The following is a 20,187-nucleotide window of genomic DNA, read 5'->3' as shown; positions in this document are numbered from 1 at the left end:
TCTATATTTTATATAATGTGATATAATGATACCAAATCTAACTGTATTTCATTTTAAAGAACTCCATGCAGACCAAGGCAGAATTCATCACAGACAATGAACAGAATTCACAACCCTGGGACCCTGAAGCTTAGTAACAGCCATGCTACCTGTTGTACCACCACACCACCCTAATTATTATTTTTTAAACAAATTTTTAGCCTTGATAATTACTTGATAATTGCTCTGCTACAAATCTCATTAAAGATATAGCCAAATCTATATTAATAGAATATATTCTTAAAATGCAGTCAAAAATGTAAGACATTTTAAAATATGAAATTTATGTTATAGTTTTAATTATATGTAATAGTGTCATTTTTTAATATATACACGTGTCAAAACATACATGTTAATTATAATAAATTGAATACTTACTTGCTTTACCATGAATGAATGAATTTTGGTGTACATTTCAATATCCATTCATTCATATATTTATTTTTTTCTTTACAAAAAATTAATGAATGTTGACACATTAACACTCATTCATTCATTTATTCATTGTAAAAGGAAACACCTTTTCTTGGTTTGAGATTACAACTAACTTCACCAAAGGCCCATTCATTTATCTCCTCGCTAGTTCACACAAACACAAAATGTAGAAGTCTTACTATTAACAACATTTCCTTTTTAAATAAGGCACAATCCAAATAACCCGTAAAAGTGCAGTGCATCAAATAAACACTGACTTCCTGATTAAGACTGATTCAAAAACTTGATTTATTACTAAAGAAATGTGAGTGTCTTCCTTTGTAAAGAACACAGAAAAATTGAACTATATTCTAAGAATAATAACAACCATAATCCTGGTTTTAAAGAGATATAAATAACACAAAAAATAGGTGAGAGCTGATGCTAAGGACTAGGAGTAAACTCAGTAAATCAAGAGGGCAGTTGCCTCCTCTCCTGATAGAAAAAGTCATGACATCATCTCTGTTCCATCTGCTCAGAGTCAACAATCATTTCTAATCATTTCTCTTTTCTGGGTCAAATATTTTTGGTCTGACAAACAGTATTCTACATTCTCTCCACTGAGTAAGAAAATAAAATGCAAACTTGGAAAAGCAACAAATAGTTGTGTGGAAAGTTGTTGTCACTATGATGAGATGAGGGGGGATTCTGAATGGTGTTTCTAGACAACATTCAAAAACAACATTTCCTCTCTATTTGAATATGCATGCATATGAGTTTGAGGGATGAAAACATACATAACACATACACTGTACTGGCAATGGCATTACATAACAGACGAATCAGATGTACGAGAAATATAGGATTCAACATAATACCTGAACTGTGTATAAAACTGACTGGAAATGTCCCCACAACAATATATTATTCTTCCTTCTACAACTCCATCAACTTAGTCATTTTAATTACTATTACGACAGGCACAGTGGTCTTGCATCTAGCATCACCCTGAAAAGGATAGGGTTCTCCTAACGAGGAGTGCTTTGGACTGGTTTAGGTCCTATCTGACGGACAGAACTTTGTGTGTGAGTTTTTCTGGCTCAGAATCCTCCTCAGCTCCCCTATCATATGGAGTTCCACAGGGCTCAATCTTAGGACCCCTCCTTTTCTCACTTTATCTGCTCCCATTGGGCTCTATCTTGAGAAAACAGGGCATTGCATTTCACTGTTACGCTGACGACAGCCAGATATATGTCCCTTTAAAGAAGAAAGATGCTTTCTCAATTAAACCACTGTTGTTATGTCTCAATGACATTAAAGACTGGATGGCTTTAAATTTTTTACATTTTAACTAAAAATAAAAACAGAAGTGATGGTGTTTGGTCCCAGTGGTCCCTGTGAAGCCCCTCCAGTTGATCTGGGCCCCTTGACTTTGTATGTGAAGCCAACTATCTTAAATTTGGGTTTTAAGATGGACAGTGATTTTAAATTGGACCGCCAAATAGGCACAGTAGTTAGGTCCAGCTTTTTCCACCTGAGGCAGCTGGCAAAGGTGAAGCCAATTCTCTCTTACGAGCACTTTCAAACAGTAATCCATGCCTTCATCACATCCCGATTGGATTACTACAATGCACTGTATTTTGGAGTCAGCCAGTCCTCCCTCAGACGTCTCCAATTGGTGCAAAATGCTGCTGCCCGACTCTTAACGGGATCACGTAAGAGGGAACATATCACTCCCATTCTGGCCTCTCTCCACAGGTTGCCTGTGCATTTTAGAGTACATTTTAAGATTCTTTTATTTGTTTTCAAATCTTTAAATGGACTCGCCCCACCTTAACTCTCTGAGCTGCTACACCCCCGCGTCTCTGCTCGGTGCCTCAGGTCAGCTGATCAGCTGCTCCTGGAGGTGCCGAGGTCAAAACGTAAGCTCAGAGGAGATAGAGCTTTTTCAATTGCTGCGCCGAAACTGTGGAATAGCCTACCATTACAGATTAGGCAGGCTTCTTCACTTTCGGTTTTTAAAACTTATCTTAAAACCCATTTTTATTCCTTGGCTTTCAACTCAGCATGAGACGTTTGTTTTCTTTTATTAATTTTATTAGTGTTGTTTTTATTTAAGTTATTTATTTTTCATTATTGGTTATTTTATTTTGTTTTAGTTTGTTTTATAAACATCTTTTGTACAGCACTTTGTTTTAACTGTTGGTGTTTTTTAAAGTGCTCTATAAATAAAGTTGAGTTGAGTTGAGTTGAGAGCCTGGGTTCTCTCAAGGTTTCTCTTTATTAACCTCTATGAAGATTTCTCTAGTTGCCTTTGGCTTGCTCCAATCAGGACGTGGATTTCAGATTTCTTTTTTATGTTGTCTATGCCATGATGTTCATTTGTTAAGGCCATGGAGATGTTTCTGTAGGTCGGTGTTATTCAGGGGAGAAAGATATTATGCTGAATGCAGTTATCGGGACGTTTTGTTTCTGTGTTGGGGAGGATTTCTGGTGGGTTATGCCCGCAGTTGTTTGGACTACAGAACAACAAGCTATCTGACCGCAGTGCTATTAACCTGTCCTCAGTATTACCAATGCATGTGTAAGGCTGCACACAGGTCACAACACATCCATTAATACATACATTCTCCTCTTTCAGAGGTTTAAAAATTCTTTGACATATAGAGGCTTATTGTTTCTATAGAAGGACAGCTGTTGGAGCCGCAATAACTGAGACCTTCATGGTCATCGGCCTTGAACCACAAGACCTTAGACATTGCTTACGTAGTCATGTTAGTTTTCATGGAGTCATTAAAATTACATTTTGAAATGCTTTAAATACCCATCATAAATATGGATTTCTTTGTTTTTAATATAAAAATTAAGAATGCATGCATTTGATAATATAATCAGTTTATAGCCAAGAGAAAGGATGGAAAAAGTCAGTAGCTGTTATGGGATTTTAATGGTCTGCTCCTATTATTTGTTCTTTTTTCCTCTTTTTTTTCTCCCCGTGTCCGCATGGGTTTCCACTGGGTGCTCTGGTTTCTTCCCACGATTCAAAAACACATGTTGGCGACTCAAAAGAAAAGTATCCAAAGGGGTAAATGTGTGAGTGTGTGTCACCCCTGTGAAGGACTGGCGCCCCCTCCAGGGTGTGTCCCTGCCCTGCACCCAGTGATTCTGGGTAGGCTCTGGACCCTCCGCAACCCTGAACTGGATAAGGACAGACAATGAATGAATAGGTCTATTAAATAGCATCTGTCCTTAATTGTCTGGTAAGTGTGTCTATGATGCTTATAACATATCATTGTTGCTGAAATAAAACAATGTATTGCTTAAATGGTACTTTCACAGGACAATAAAAAGCTGTCTGCATAAAAAATGGAGAAACAAGATTTTATAATGGCAGCAAAAGCACACAAAAATATTAATATTAATATTAATATTATAATAATTATTTAAAAATACTCAGGACAGATGTCCTAAATGAAGAAAATATAGAATATGTAAAATACAGGTACAAAAACCTAGAAAAATATAATTGCAAGTTATTAAATGTTTCACATCAATAAGAGCATTAAATGCCACTGATGAATTACGGCACACAGGGCTCTAGCACAGCATCAATACGTTCTGTCAATAAGGACTGTGTTCCCAGCGGTGCCTTCTAAAAGCCTCCAAGGCCATGTTTCAGGGACATTTACACGTAGTGAAATATCCTCAAATTACATATTGACCGGTGCATTACCTTAAACAGGTGCTCTGCATGCACACTTACTCAAACAGCTAAGAGCTTAATGACCACATAAAAAAACACAGAAAACTATTCATCTACTCAACACAACAAGCTGCACATTAACATCTATCCTGACTGAAATCAAACCAAATCCACTTCAACAACAACAACAACAACAACAACAACAGCAATAATAATATGCATCAATTAAAAGTAAGTGTATATATATATGGAATATGGAGCCTACATGGAATAACTGGGCACAGGTTGGGAACACACCCTGGAGCGGGACCAGTCCATCACAGGGTAACACACACTCACACCTATGGACACTTTTGAGTAGCCAATCCACTTTCCAAACATGTGGTTTTGGACTGTGGGAGGAAACCGGAGCACCTGGGGAAACTTATGCAGACACAGGGAGAATGCTCCTCACAAACAGTCACCTGAGCAGAGCTCAAACCCACAACCCCAGGTCCCTGGAGCTGTGTGACAGCCTGCTGTGCCACCGTGCTGCCCTATATTTATGTTAACATTTTATATGTAATTATATTTTTATATCCACTATTTTCTACTTAGCAAACAAACGTGTTCAGATAAAATTCAAATTCTAAATTAATATTATGTTGATGGCACTCAAGCAGTCAATCCTTAGCAAGAAGCCCCGCCTCTGAGTAGTTCATCAAAAAAAAAACTTCAGAGAATGCAGTAACCTTATTAACCTTATTCTGAGTGACTGTTGTTCAATCAATTTATTCACTGAGAATGTACATGTCAGATAAGTGACAGTAGAATAAAGACATTCATAGAGAACTGTTGATGAGTTATTGACCTATTGAACTGATTTTTTTATGCTCTGGCCTAATTGACAAAAAAGAACACAATGAGATTAATTAACTTAAAGGAGTTTGACACCCCTGCTGTAGAGAATGTGTTAACTTACTTTCACTTAAAAAAAGAATCAAAACATGTAATTTGACCAGATGTATTCAGACAAATAGGCCTGTATGTACGCAATGAGAAATTAAGCAAAAATGACCATACTTTAAAATATTTCTGGTAAAACACACATTAACTTACTGGCAGCTAAGCAACCACTGCTAATTTACAATATCGTACATACTGCATTTTACCACCAGTGCATTTGTTAGGGCTGAGACACAGATGACACCCAACAACACCTCAACTTGTAAAAACCACAGTTTAAACTGATTTACTAACCCCACCTCTTAAATAAAACTAATCATGTTTACAGCATTACTTTTCTGTTATTTCTTATGTGTTTCAAATTTAACTTTAAGAATAACATTTGCTTTTTATGAAAGCCAATGTCCAAATTATGTAATGTAAATGTAAATGTAATTTTGTAGGAATTACATTTACAGAAATGTACGGAAACCTGTTTGGAATAGCTGTCAGCTAAAATACTGTAATCTAAAAACAGAATGTCCTGAGCATAATAGAGCAACATACAGTCTAAAGGCTGGAGACGTTCAAATGTGAATGACTCATGTTTTGTACTCACATTCGCTGTACTGCTGCAGTTGGGAGAACTCTGCTGGGCTCAGACACACCCAGCTTGCTTCGCCCATCTCGCCGGCTGTGTGTGTGTGTGTGTGTGTGTGTGTGTGTGTCAGCGCTGATGATTAGCCGCGGTTGAAGTAGGATATGGAGGTGAGCAGGTTTGACTTCATGGTGGTTCCTCCTGTGAGCAGATGGTGAACGTGGTAGCACCGGAAAGGAGGAGTGGAGGGATGGGGTGGATGAGAGAATGAGTGCAGAGTCAAGGTGAAATGGACGTGGTGTGACAGGTCAGGGCTGGGATTTGCACATCAGGGGCATTCACACGAAATATCTCAGCAAGGCTGCATGGATGACCTCTGACCTGCAATGACCTACAGAGACAAAGAGAAAATTAATTCACCCTGGTCATTTAAATATTGACTGCATCAAATTATACAAACATTATAACAGATTATAACAAAAAATAAAAAACAGTATTTATGAGCCATTGAATACAACATCTAACTTCACGGACAAAGGCCCACTCAGCAACTGGATCACATGTGCCACACTGGCCTCTGTACTTAGTGTGCAATTCCAATCAATCCAATCTCTCTCTCTCTGTTTCTATTCTATCTTTATTTATCTGTGTGTGTGTGTGTGTTTGTCTCTCTCTCTCTCTCTCTCTCTCTCTCTCTCTCTCGTAAGAGAGTGAAGCTTAGCAGAGTGAAAAATCAACAGCAGTTTAGCAGCAGTGCCATGGGGAAGCAGACTATCAGAGGGGATCAAATCTCTGTACAGAGACAAAGCAAGAGGAGCATCAGTGATAAAGTTGATATATGTTAGAGGCATTACAGAATGCTGGAGAAGGCCATTTCCTGTAGTTTTATGTGCTATGAAATGGCATGATGTATTTGTTGTATAGGTAGCACGGTTTCAAAGCAGACAGGATAAGGACACTCATTTTTATTTATTTATTTATTTATTTTACCAATGTGGCAACTGTAAGACATGAACTGTAATATAATGCATGTAGTCAGGATGTTATTCACATCTGCTCAAAGTGACAATGGAAATGATCAGCACTAGCTGAAACATCTTTAATTTCTAATTAGTTTTGTTGGTGCTTCCTATCATTTCATTAAACTAAAAACTTCATTACTGAAACACTGGGTCATTGATAATTGTTTCCCTGTTTCTCAATGTAAGAGCATCAATAACTGATTAAAGTCACATAATTCATTATTAGCATGTCTATCCAATACTAACAGGGCTGCTTTGATAAACGTGTTGCCTTAAGCGAGTCAGGATAATGATGAATGGCCTGTGAGATAAACACAAGAGGAAACTGAACAATTGGGCAGATGAAAAGAAGCAAACAATGAAACATAAATAATGAAAATCCTACCTATTGTAATACAGCAAAAATAAATACAACTACCAGAGCAACTAATGCTTGTTCTCTGTCGGAATGAAATTATGTAACTGTTATTAAAGATATTAATGAATATTTAGATAATGTTAATTATTAAAAATGATAAATAATGGTTTCTGTGTGAATAAGTATTTCAAATTTTCAAAAGGTTTCCTAATAGTTTTTTTTAGCAGATAACCTTTCTTTTTTAAAACTACTTTTCTTTATTTCTCACAGAAATGCAGTGCCCTTCATCCTTCATTATTGGATTAGAAACACCTTCCTTCTCCTATAATCTCCGCTGACAACACAGGAGCACCTTGTAGTTCTACAATTACAGACTGTAGTCCACCTGCATACTTTCTTTCCCCCATTTCACCCTGTTCTTCAATGGTCAAGACCCCCACAGGACAACCACAGAGCAGGTATAATTTGGGTGGCGTATCATTCACAACGCTGCAGTGACACTGACGTGGTGGTGGTGTGTTAGTGTGTGTAGCACTGTTACAAGTGGACACAACAGTGTTGCTCAGGGTTTGTCACACTGTCTCCACTTACTGTCCACTCTGTTAGAAACACCTTAGACCTCGATGGCCCACCTTGCAGATGTAAGGTCAGTAACAGTAACTGAACGATTACTGTACAGTTTGTGACGATCATCCTGTAATCCATCAATGTACACAGTGCGCAGAGAAACAGGCGAACCACAATCTGTAACTAAAACTAAAAAGTGCTTCTGCATTTTTAGGAGCTGATAAAATGTAATGTTCAGTGTATATTGTTTTTAATCAGCTCCATTGTGCAGTGTAAATGAGGAGACTCCAAATGTTCAGTTAAATAAAGTTATTTTTGTCCTCTTTAATAAGGTTGAATGAAGCAACAGAATGCATAATATGATCTTCATCCAGATCCTTGGTATTTAATTGTGGACTCCTCTCTACAGCTCTTTTCTAGGGTCAGTGAATTATTTTTATGTAGATATATGGTATGGTACATTTGGTAATATGTCTTGGAATCACTGATCACTACCTGATACAGAAAGACAGATTCACAGTGGATATCTTAAAAAAGAATTCCCACTAGTCTTCTTGTTTACTAATTTTTACAGTTTTTTACGATTGCTAACAAGCGCTTACCAATACCTACGATACTTTTTCTAACTCTTAACATAGCAATACATCTACATCACACAAGTAGCCAAACAGTTCATTTTCTGCTCAAAACCACATTTTGTTCATTAAATACCAATTCTGCATTTCAATATTCAAACAAAACATTCTCTACATATCTACATAGTCATTCTTTCAAAACACTGGCACTTCTTTTCTATCCAAGAGGAAAATAGTCAATCACTGCAAATCAACTCTCAAAATTCTAACAGTTGATGGCATTACAGAAACAGTGTTTCTTTCCATGCTTTAGTTCTACCAGCAAACAACAGATGTTATGACATCCACTTTTTCCTGGAAACCACTACATGTTTTGCTTTAGTGTCAAATGTGTGCATTTGATGAATGACTAATATTTACTGTACGGTAGAGAACAAAGTGTTCATGTCCAGTAAAAGTGTTTATAGCAGTACACTCTCAGAAAAAAGATACTGTACGGGTACATCATTGTCACTAAAGGTACAAACAGTGTAATTGTATCTTTAAAGGTGGTTTAGAGTTCAGTTCCCTATAGCTACATTACATTCTCTTCTCCAGAAGGAGAGGTGAATATTTGTAAAATTTCATTAAATAACTGTGTCAAATAAAAGAAAGTTCCTGGAGATGAAATGGGGCAATTCAACACAACTTTAAAATCTGCAATTACAACAGACTGTGATACAATTATGTTCCCTTACTAAACATATGGGATATATACCATTGAGGGAACCACCACAGAGAGAGCAAAAGGTTCCACCACAGTGACAGTTTTCTGGGAGTGTAGGGTCATGAAATTTCTACCAGGAATCAACAAAATATACAACATGCATGGCCTTTGGTCCCAAATGTGTAAAAATGAATACACAAATACAGTAAAAAAGGCACAGAAGGTGTGGGAAAAAAACACAAAATTGCACAGTCCAGATTTTTTTCTCACACTCTTTTGTATGCTTCTGTATGGTGTTGTAGACCCACACTGACCACTAAATCCAGAAAGCCCCTTTGAATGAGTCCATGTCATTGGCAGCACTTCAACAGCAGTGTATGTCTCAGAATGAGTTTAGAATCAGGTTTGATTCATCTACATCAGATATTTCTCAATGTGGCATTGATCTGTTTATTCAGAAATGCAGCTTTTCCCTTGCTGATGTTCTAGAAGTAGATGTTTGTACTGTATTTAAGGTGAACATAAGGTGATTGAACATTAGGTTTTCATTTCTGGTGTGCAGTGTGCAAGCATTTGTAAATGAGTCAAAAAAAAGATTTATAGTTTTGGGAAAGCAGTGTTTGCAGAAAATTTAAGCATTTTAGAAACATGTTAATTTACTGCATATTTTGTGAAAACAACGTGAATTGTGCTAATGGTATAGTTCACAACTGATGGATGCTTTGCTAATTGTGTTTAGAGTTTTGAAAATGTGACTACAGATTACATAAAGAAACATAAGGAAATAAATGGTGAAATAAATGATCACTAATAAGTTTATTTTGCTTGTGAATATTTTGCTCTGGAAAAATAAGTACTGTCTATTTATATGACTCTACAAAGGAGTAACCTTTTTTTCCTTAACCTTAACATATCTGTATTTGTCCATAAATCAGAGGGGTGCTATTTTTGTAACCATCTCATGACTTTAACAGTTATGGATTTTCCTCTCTCCACAAAGCTCCAGCCTCGAGAGCTAAAAATAGATTACTGTGTTATTCTTATGAGATAACCATGGCACTGAACAGATGCAGTTCTTGAGCACCTTAAAGCTGTGCAGATCTTATATCAGATTTATTACAAATTCTAGTCTGGAACAAGTAGGTTCTAATGGATAAAATATTACCATGGTGCAAGTTACTAAAGCCATGAAAGTACTAGGACTGTATTTGGTGGCAAGTAGTATATTTACACCAGATGGTAACAAGCAGTATTTTATACAGGTTCTTTAATAACACTGATCAAACAGGCATGTTTTTAGAAATGTCCATTCTTCCAGTAAACCATAAAGTAAAATAGTCAGCAACATCACCTGCAGTTATGTATAATGTAAGCTTAAATCAAGCTGTCTCTGTGCTCTCATGCACAATATGAACAGTCGCCTTATTGTGCACAGCACAGCACAATAACCAAGGAAATATCTAGCAGGTTTTTTTTATTAGTATTGCTCTATGAAATTAGTTTCTCTGAATGTGACTATGAAATGGCTATTTCTGACTGTATTTGTATTTAATCTTAATAATCATTAGAGAATTATTGGCAGATCACTGCAACTCTGAAGTGAATAAAGCGGAAAAGATGATGATGATGATGCCGATGATTATTGGCAGAACTTGCTTTGCTGCTTTAGTCTTTAGATTTTTTTTTTTACCAGAATACTCCATACAACCTAAAACACAAAAGAATGTACAACAGCATTTGCCTCCACACTCACAAACTCAAACACCCCACAAAACAAATTTAACAGCTGATCAAAAGGGGAAACTAAATGTGCAAGATGCAGTGAATTGCAGAACCTCCATGACTAGCCCCGTTCTGCTTAACTTTAGCTGATACATAATTCAATTCACAGACCAATTCACAACAGACAGTTTTCTAAGTGTAATGTTCCCAGCCTCCACTTGCTCTGTTCTCACACTTTGGAAACAAAAAATATATAATTTTTCTGCTTATTTTTCTAATTTCAACCTATACATTTCCCATTATGAGCTAAAATAATAGTGGTGGCCTGCTATCAGATCAGTATCATTCCCTGTTAGATGTAGTGTTTGTGTTTGAATACAGTCTCCCTGCCCCCAGCAGCTATAACACGCGCACACACATATACACACACACACGCACACACACACACATGGCTCTCTGATTAGCAGATAACAACTAGGCCAAAACCACACTCTGGCCTTTCTAAGTCATCAATACACAGATACACACATTCAAGAAATGTTTGTATACTGATCATTTTTAGAACCTGTGTCTGTTTCATATCTTGTGTTGTGACATGAAACAATAAATATTAATAAATTAATTTTAAATATTATTTTTTATTAGTTTCTATTTATTAGTTTTTATTTCAGTTAACAATCATCATCATCATCATCATGAATTCCCCAATATCGGATTATTCAATGGCAACAACTGTCAGTACTGCAATGGACATAAACATATGTTTAATTATGCTCTTAATCAAAAATTATTATTTTAAAATATTCTAAACCTGACAGTATACACTAAAGGGAAATTCTAGATAAGTTTTAAAATGTCTGCATAATTTAATTGTTGAAGTACAAACACACTTATGCAGTGTGAAATGGTGCACAGCAGAGAAAATAATCAACTTAGATATCTTTAGGGAAGAACAAGAAGTTGCGAAGTCAACGACACAAATTTAGCCAGTTAATTTACAAATCAAAACAACCAATTAATCTGCACAAGCTTTTATATATTTACAATGGTACATTTACGATACATCCCTCCATGTATGTCTAACCATCAATATGTTCTTTTACAAACATGTTCATGCTTATCAAAATCTCAGTCTCAAGCATCAGATAACATATTCGTAACCATTTCATGTGGTATGTTTCTGTACTGTAGCCTTTACAGCCGTTAAACCCTTCATGTGCCTGGTTAGAATCAGAATCAGGTCTTATTGGCCAAGTATGATTGCACAAGGAATTTGTCTTACATTTAACTATTTACCATTTACATTCAGCTGTGTTATACAAAAGACATTAAACGGTAGGGCAGGATGCAATAATAGATAAGCTAATCCAGTGTAGACATCTTAAGAGATAGACGCTGAATAGACTTTGCTAACGGGAGTGTGTGTGTGTGTGTGTGTGTGTTAGGTTAATGGGCTGCTAGAGACACGTGCAGATCAACAGGATGGGGCCACCCCTCTGTGCAGAGAGGGATTCTGTTTGCTCAGGCAGTTGCCTAGCAACTTGACGTCATAAGTTTGCAGCAAGGAGAACTGAAGGGGGGATTTGTGCATGTGTGTGTGTGTGTGTGTGTGTGTGTGTGTGTGTGTACGTTACAGTGTCTGTTAGTAGCTCAGCAGCATAAAGGTGGAACAATAAAAGCAATCAGGAGCTCAGTAAATCTGTAGATATTTTAAGAATATATCTTAAAATGTGGGCAAAGCAGTAAAAAGGCAGCTGGATCACCTTATATTAAAATGCAAACTGTAAGAACACGAAGGTCAAGGAAGCTGTCGAGTGTCACTATTGGATCTGGATCTATTTGAGCATGTGAGGCTCAAATAGAAACAATCAGTCTTTTCATATGTATCGATCTGCCTTATGTCACTGAAAAGCACAGCTGCATCATTTATATATACATATATATATATATATGAAATTGCCAATTATTATTTTTCAAAGGGCAAACACAAATTTCCCCAATTGAACATGAATACTAAGCTTGCTTCCAGTTAAACATATCAATGATTTTCTCCACAAAAAAAATCCTAAGAGGTATGAGGTTTTGTTTGGACATAAATAATATACAGTTTTGGACTGTAGTTGACACATTGGTATCACCAATAGGGAGATTTATTTGGTGTCAGTTCTTCTGAATAGGTTATGCATGATCTCCATTAATGTTTCAGTGGGTTACATAAAGACCTGTGTTAAAATTGAACACACTAAGACAAAAAATGAAGCATGACCATAGATAAAACATCATGGGATGAGAAGACTTTAAAGAAAAGACCCTTGAGAGTCAACTCCACTGTCCTCCTCTGTAGCTCTGGCCTATTCACAGGGATAATGAGGCTGAGTGAGTCATTCAGGTATTCAGGCTACACTGAAAGAAAGAGGAATGAACATCTCCCCATGTAATAGTCTCAATCCTTCAAATACACTCTGTACTCTACACTGGACCTTGAGCGGGATAGTGTTTGAAATTTTTTCGATAGTGAAACCGATCACAGTACAATGATATCCATTACTCAACAACACATTTTACAGATACTTTTAGAATACAATACATTTTAAAAGATATTAGTGCTTTAAACCGTTTTTAACCCTTTAAATGAGAGGCTTATAACATATTTATTATTTAGCAACCACCAGGACTACAAAACAAACTAGCTTATTATTGGATGTTTGGGCACTCTGAGTAAAGCTGTGTTGTAATATACATAGCACCGTGCAAAGGCCAGAGTTTTCAAACACAGGATATTTCTGAAGGGATTAAATACTAGACAGTTTACTTGAATAAACCAAAGGGAATTCAAACAAAAATATGTGAAAAAACAGGATTTCCAAAAAATGTTTAACAGTGAAAATGACCTGGTAGACCAATCAAAATTGTCAAGATCAACATTTCATGTTTAATTTAGTTAGTGAGACTTCTGAATAAGTTTTCTGTTATTTTCCTAATCCTCAGTAAAGATAAGCTAGCATTTAATGGCTGTTTTGACTGGGAATAAACTTTTACAAAATTAAATATATAATATTTTTCTTGTTTTTAAATATTTTAACTAAAATAATATTCTTTATTATACAGTAAAGAAATTCCAGATGTTTGAGTCACAGTGTTGTACCCAGCAGTGTAGTGTGGTGAACAAAGTTGAGCTGTTGAAGCAACTGTTGAGGTTGCTTTAAGCAGTCCCATACAGTAAAAATACAACATACCTTGTATATTTCTACTGAAATATTTCAGTCTGTACCACATTAGTGTTATGGTACTATGCAAATGGCATAGTACTACTACTTCTCTCGGCGTGCAATGTAAAAACTCATTTGTGCACGTCTTTCACACAGTCCTACACATTACTGAGAGCTAGTAAGCTAGTTGCACATCAATGACAAAGCTACACCAATACCTACAACAGCTTGCATCACTATGAAAGACAGAATTTGAAAATGATGCTTCACTTTCCAGCACACTATCTTGTGGTCTCCTCCAGCTGTATTCAGTAAATGTGCCTTAATGAGATCTGGGGAGTGGTTCGGAAAGAGTGCTAAAGGTAAAAGTTTGAATATTTTCACTTGCATATTTCCAAAATCTAGCATATATTCATTGGTTTTTACAAAATGACTAGCTTTATGTGGCAATGAAGTCACACTTTTTTCATTCTTTGTTCGTTGCTTGTAGATTCACATGAAGCTTTTTGCTATGAAAGTCAAGTGGAGGCTTATATCTCCATTCACCACATTAAACAGTATGGTTCTTATTCCTCGCTTTCTTCCTCCATTCTCTCTTTGTCTAACAGTGGAATACTCCATGTATCTTACTAGATTTACCACTCTCTCCTCCACTGACACTCCATTACATTCTAGCCATGCAGTATTTATATCTCTCCCTCACATCTATATTACATGTCTTACCCACTCGTTCTCTTGTTCTCTCTATCTCTCTGTCCATCCTTCTTTCTCTCTTTATTCACTTTTTCTCCTTGAACAACCAGACAGGTCTTTAATTACCCTTCTGCTCATGTAGAATTTATTTGACTATGACGACACCTCAGCTCGGCACACCAGCCACACCCAGTTCCTTTCCACACGACACGGGTGACAAAGAGGTAGCCAGTGACACTCTGCTTCTATTAGAGAGCTTTGAGAAACAGTATCAGAAGAATTCTCATTAAAAACATGACAGAATTTTCATTCTTTTTAAACTTAAACAAAAGTCATGATTATTCTCATTTTCCTATGAAGCTTTTAGGAAAAGTAAGTGCAAGTACTGAAAATCTCCATGATATGCACAGAAAATGGTTATGATAATAATATAACATCTCACAATATTCATATTGTCCACCTCTACCTCAAAACACTTTCTTTTAATTTTCCATCACAGTATAGGGTTAGAGTTAGAGTTAAAAGCAGGTCTGTCGAAATATTGTATTGGCTCTTACCTATTCAGTTTAAATTGTAAAGTTATGTGATACCTCAGTTTGACATAATCCAGATAATTCAAACCAACATGTTTTAAATAACTCTCCATAAACCTCGGGTAAAAACTTTCTTTACTTGCAGTGTAATTTATTTTATTATTATAACAAGCAATTTTGGAGCTTTTACATTGGTTTATCTTTGTTAAAAATGCTAAGAATCTTGTGTTCAAATGACTTAAAAATACAAATAATGAGAGTACACTTTGGATGGGACAATATTTTCCATGTATAACTCAGTAAAAAAATGTTTCTATTTTTTCAGCTGAAGATGTTAAAATTTTTAAATGGCTATAATTAATGTATGTGCATTTTTACATCATCTGACAAGTTCTGCTGCTCAAGTGGAATGTATTTCTCTGCTGGGATTTTGAGCAGTCTCCCTTGTCCTCGTCCTCCTCGCCTTGCTGAAGAAGCAGCAGCGCCAAATTAGGACACTGATCTTGAGTGGGATAAAAGAGCGGGAGAGGTATAGCACTGTCCAGTGCAGTGACATCATCCACAACCCTCAGGGATAGTTAGCAGGCACAAACACAGAGTTTATACAGAATAAAGTGAGGGATCAGCGGTGATAAATGAAAGCACCGAGTGTAAGATGCTGCCAGGCTGAGGGCTTGGGAATAAGGGGGTTTAGTAAGGGGTGCAGCGCCACTAGAGAACAGTGCGTCCATAAACACAGGCTGTTACAGTAATAAACATCCTCAGGCCTGGTGGAGTTGTAGGGACTCTATTCCACCTCATCTAAAAGCTACTATTGCTTCATCAGCCATCACACCCCTCCTCCAACCTCACTCAGCCCCATAACAAATATGATAATGCATTACATTAAAAATTGGCTTCACTTCTCTACCACAACTGTCCACTTGATAAGCTGTGTGCATTTAAGAGCTTGTGGTAAAGTGCTTGGGCCTGTAGTGTAATATTAGAGCTGCTAAATATGTCCGATTATCAAACTGCAAGGAAGAGGCTGGAAGAGAACTGATAAAGCCCCACTGTATTGTATTACATGGGAGAGCTGTCAGTCAAAAAAAGAGGAACAATATGTTATAGGCTATAATATGCTCAAAACTCAAAACAGCCATTAAGTACAAACGGCTCAGTTTTCAGCATCAAGGAAAAAGTAGGAAACTCCTTTAGTTTCTGAGGCCTTGATTTAACTTTTTGTTAAATAAAAAAGATTTGCCCCAAACATTGCCTATTTACAGCTTCCATTGTTTTAAATAGACCCTCTTTCATCTTGAAAAAGATATCACACATTTATCTGCCACTTAACACAATAAAGTCATATAGAGTACATTCTAAACTGTGTTTTTATTTATTTACTGTACAGCTGCTGTGATTAAAGAAATGTAAGCATACTCTGAGCTTTGCAAGAACTAAAAAATTAATAAACAGCTATTAAATTTGAGATGATACTATGATATGAGCTTTTTGAGTTCAAGCAGCTGAATGCAGCGTACCAAGATTAAGAGAACAAGACCAAAGGGAAACTAGGAAAGCCTTGTTTTGCCAGACCACCATTAGCCATATAGCCATTGTTTGGGTCCTTGGAAGGTCTGGAGAAGCATTGGTGCTTCATATCAATGTCTTTGTTTACATGTGTTTTTTTTTTATTATGTGATTGTGTTGTACAGAATATATGGCAGGTCTAATAAATGCAGAAATGAAAAAAGGAGCACAAAGTTATGTTCATAATATATAACACCGGCATCAGTGTTTTTCTTATTTTAAACATAAATACTAGATGATCTACCACCAAAGAACAAAGAGGACCAAGAGCATTTTGTTGATTTTAAGAATTATAATTACTTATTTATTCAATGTAACTGGTTAAAGCATGTGAAGTTTAATGTGGCTGTGAGATATATTATGTGTGTAAATGTTGCCAAGTTCCGAGACGTCCTGCTAAGCTTGTGAACTAACCAACACAGAGCCGAGGCTGTGGCTAACCAATGTTGCCAACTCTTTTTAGAGGAAAGTAGCTAAAGCTTGCTTGAAAAGACACTAAATGTCACTAGATGATGCAATCCACTAATTTACATATTTATTTATATATAAATGTCATATTTATATATTCCACCTAGCAGCAGATCATTTATTTGGCTGAGATGGCTCTGGTTGAGACCATTGGCTGAAACCAGTGACTACAGAAATATTTCCCTGCAGTCATTAGCTGAGACCAACTGATAAAAAAAAGTGAAATCAGGTATGTTCTAGCTTAACTAGTTAGAGAAACCAGCAGCTACAACAGTACTTTACTAATACGATAGGATACCCCAGCTCTACAGGATAAATCATACACCTTAAGTTGTGTCTGTGAAATATGGCTGAACTATCAATTCCTGCTCAGTCAGTCAGTAAGTGAAAAAGCCTTTTCTAGGCCGGCCCAGTAGGCAGTCCGGCAATAAATTTTCTTGAACAAAGAATACTGCTGTAATTCAGTTTTTCCATAGGACATGTCAAACACAGTGACTACTTTAAGCTTCATGACTAAATATTTAAAATAATAAAAAAAACTTTAGTTATATATCAAAACTTTATTTATTATTTCCAAAAACATATTTATTAGAAACTACACACATATATATATATATATATATATATACATATATATATTACAACACATAATATACCGTGCTAAGCAATGGCATTTCATTATATAGAGTGCAATGAAAAGGATATGACCACTTGTTTGCTCATTTGTGTCTTAGCCTACCCTGCTTTGTGTAGGCAAAATAAAAAAATGCAAAATTTTGCCATCACTCTGTTAATGGAACATCACTCATCCTGGGCACATGGAGCCCAATATACATGTTTCATACTATGGAACTGAAGCAATTTTCTTTTTTCATAGACCATTGATAAGGGTTCATTTCAAAATGAACTGAAGGGAATAACTTTATAATTCAAATGCTCCAATACAAATAAGAACATTTAGATTTGTGTTAAAAAACTTTAGGTAAAAAAAAATCAAAACTCATAATCCTAATTCAGAGAACATAGCTCTTCACAAATCCATGAAAATAGACAAATAACATATACATTTTACAGCAAACATATATATGACACGTGTTAGGAACCTAAATCCATGTGCTGTTTACTGCTCCAATGGCTGAAAACAATCAAAACCTCACAGAAATTTGACTAGTGTAAGGTTTTCTACTGTAAAGTCTTCTAAAAGATTTGAAGCTGTTCTTGCTGCAATAGGTGAGAAATCCCTTATTCAAAAACTATAGCAGGTGATTTGTATTAAAAAGAATTTTATATTAGTTATATATTTTAATATATTCCTTATGTCCTGATAGCAATCAGTGAATCAAGTTTGACTCTTTTTCTGTATAAGACACATGACAGTAAACACCCAGTCCAATCATTTAATTCAGGCTGAACGAAACAATTAAACGGCTTACCTGCCAGTCTACTATATCACCCTCCCCCACCAACCCCAAACAGACGCACTGCACGCATGCACAGAGACTTGCGCCTGAAGGCAGAGAGGTGTGCAGATGCTATGTCTAACAAGAAATAGAAGGATGGAATTAGAGAAAGCTTCCAACAAAAAGAGGTTGAAAGAGGCTGGAAAAGCCAGAAGGCAATTTGGTGAACATTGGTGTAGATGCTGGGTGTTGTCTTATATGTGAATGAGACACGAGGTAGAAGGATGGTGTCTAAAGCCGAGGCGATGTACACATCTCTCTGTGCGACTTTTCAAGCCGTGGCATTTCTGTGTTTTAGAGGAATAGCTTTGGAAGAAGGGCTGAATGCAGGGAATGAGACTAATTTGGTTGGATTTATAAAAAAGAAATTGACTTACACTTATTGGTTTCTACAAAATCACCTACTCCAGATTTAAAACAACACTATAATATACAACAATATAATATACTACAATATAATTCAGCCTAATTTAAACATCTTCAATCAAATCAATTCATTGTAATTGTTAGCTTGATTAAATCAGTACATTAGTCTGCAAAGAAGAAAGAGTGATCAAATCTAATGAGAACACCGCCAGTCAGGTGAAGACACAGTTCCATAAGTCTTAACACTCCAGAGCATTTTATTAACTCATCAAATCACAACAAGCTTAATGCAGTAATGCAGGTGATCAACACATTTTAAATTTCTCTTAATATTTCTCTCTCTACCTCTATACTCCAGGGCATGTAAGATCAAACTCCTAGGACTATTTACAGAGGGAAGGTATGTAATGTCAGTAGAAGGGTTTGTTTCGAAATTTAAATGCTATGATGAAGAAAACCTCTGAAGTGTCCAGTCAGAAGGACTACAAATGGAAAAATGCCCGATAAGGAGTGCTAACTGAAGTGGGGAATAGTATAACGTACTGACAGATGACTTTATGCAATATAGGATGCTAATGGAACAAAACTGTATAAACAAATTAACCAACAGAATCAACACATTTGAAAATCTGCTTGAGATTTAGTGCAAGTCTACAAATATAAGACCAATTATTACATTCTAAAAAAGGATTATGTTACAGAAGAGCACTACTTATCAAGGCAAGGCAAGGCAAGTTTTATTTATAGAGCACCTTTCATACACAAGGACAATTCAAAGTGATTTACATAATCAAAAGGAACAGTAAAAATCATTTAAGTAAGAACAAAAATTAAAAACATGAGAGGCATTTATACATTTGGGGAAAATAAACAGTAATATCAATAAACTATGGGAAGATAAATATTAAACCGGCTACAGACAGCTACTGCTGAAGACATTGAAACTGATTAGACAATTGCAAAAATGATACAATATTAGTGTTAAACATTATGTCTGCAATACTTTCAATATCCTCTCATTTTATACAGATAAAATCCCCCAGTTTATGTATCTCTTTTAATAAAGACTAAAGTTGTAAAAGGTTTTAAGGTTTCTAAAAGGTCTAAGGAAGCTGAAATACAGATGGTGAGATAGTGGTGTTAACGTTTACTCATCAGTGTTTGTAGGATTATTTTTATTGTTACATTATGACTTGGTTACGTAAAAAAAAAAAATTGCCTTTAGACATAAATATCTTGCCTTAAAAAGCACACACTTAAA

General features: G+C 36.0%; 1 protein-coding gene across 3 annotated transcripts in view; it reads right to left on the bottom strand.

Moving 5' to 3' along the window:
• LOC136710617 (diacylglycerol kinase beta) overlaps window positions 1-20,187 on the bottom strand; it is a 107,228-nt gene that overhangs the window by 82,815 nt on the left and 4,226 nt on the right. For all 3 annotated transcript variants that reach the window (XM_066686316.1, XM_066686314.1, XM_066686315.1), the window contains exon 2: window positions 5,700-6,069. In XM_066686316.1, coding sequence (XP_066542413.1) covers window positions 5,700-5,766 — 67 coding nt within the window. In that variant the 5' untranslated portion in view covers window positions 5,767-6,069. The remainder of the gene's footprint in view (window positions 1-5,699; window positions 6,070-20,187) is intronic.

Source organism: Hoplias malabaricus, chromosome 12, assembly GCF_029633855.1.
Source record: "Hoplias malabaricus isolate fHopMal1 chromosome 12, fHopMal1.hap1, whole genome shotgun sequence".
Classification (NCBI taxonomy): Eukaryota; Metazoa; Chordata; class Actinopteri; order Characiformes; family Erythrinidae; genus Hoplias; species Hoplias malabaricus.
This window is presented reverse-complemented; position numbering and strand designations above follow the sequence as displayed.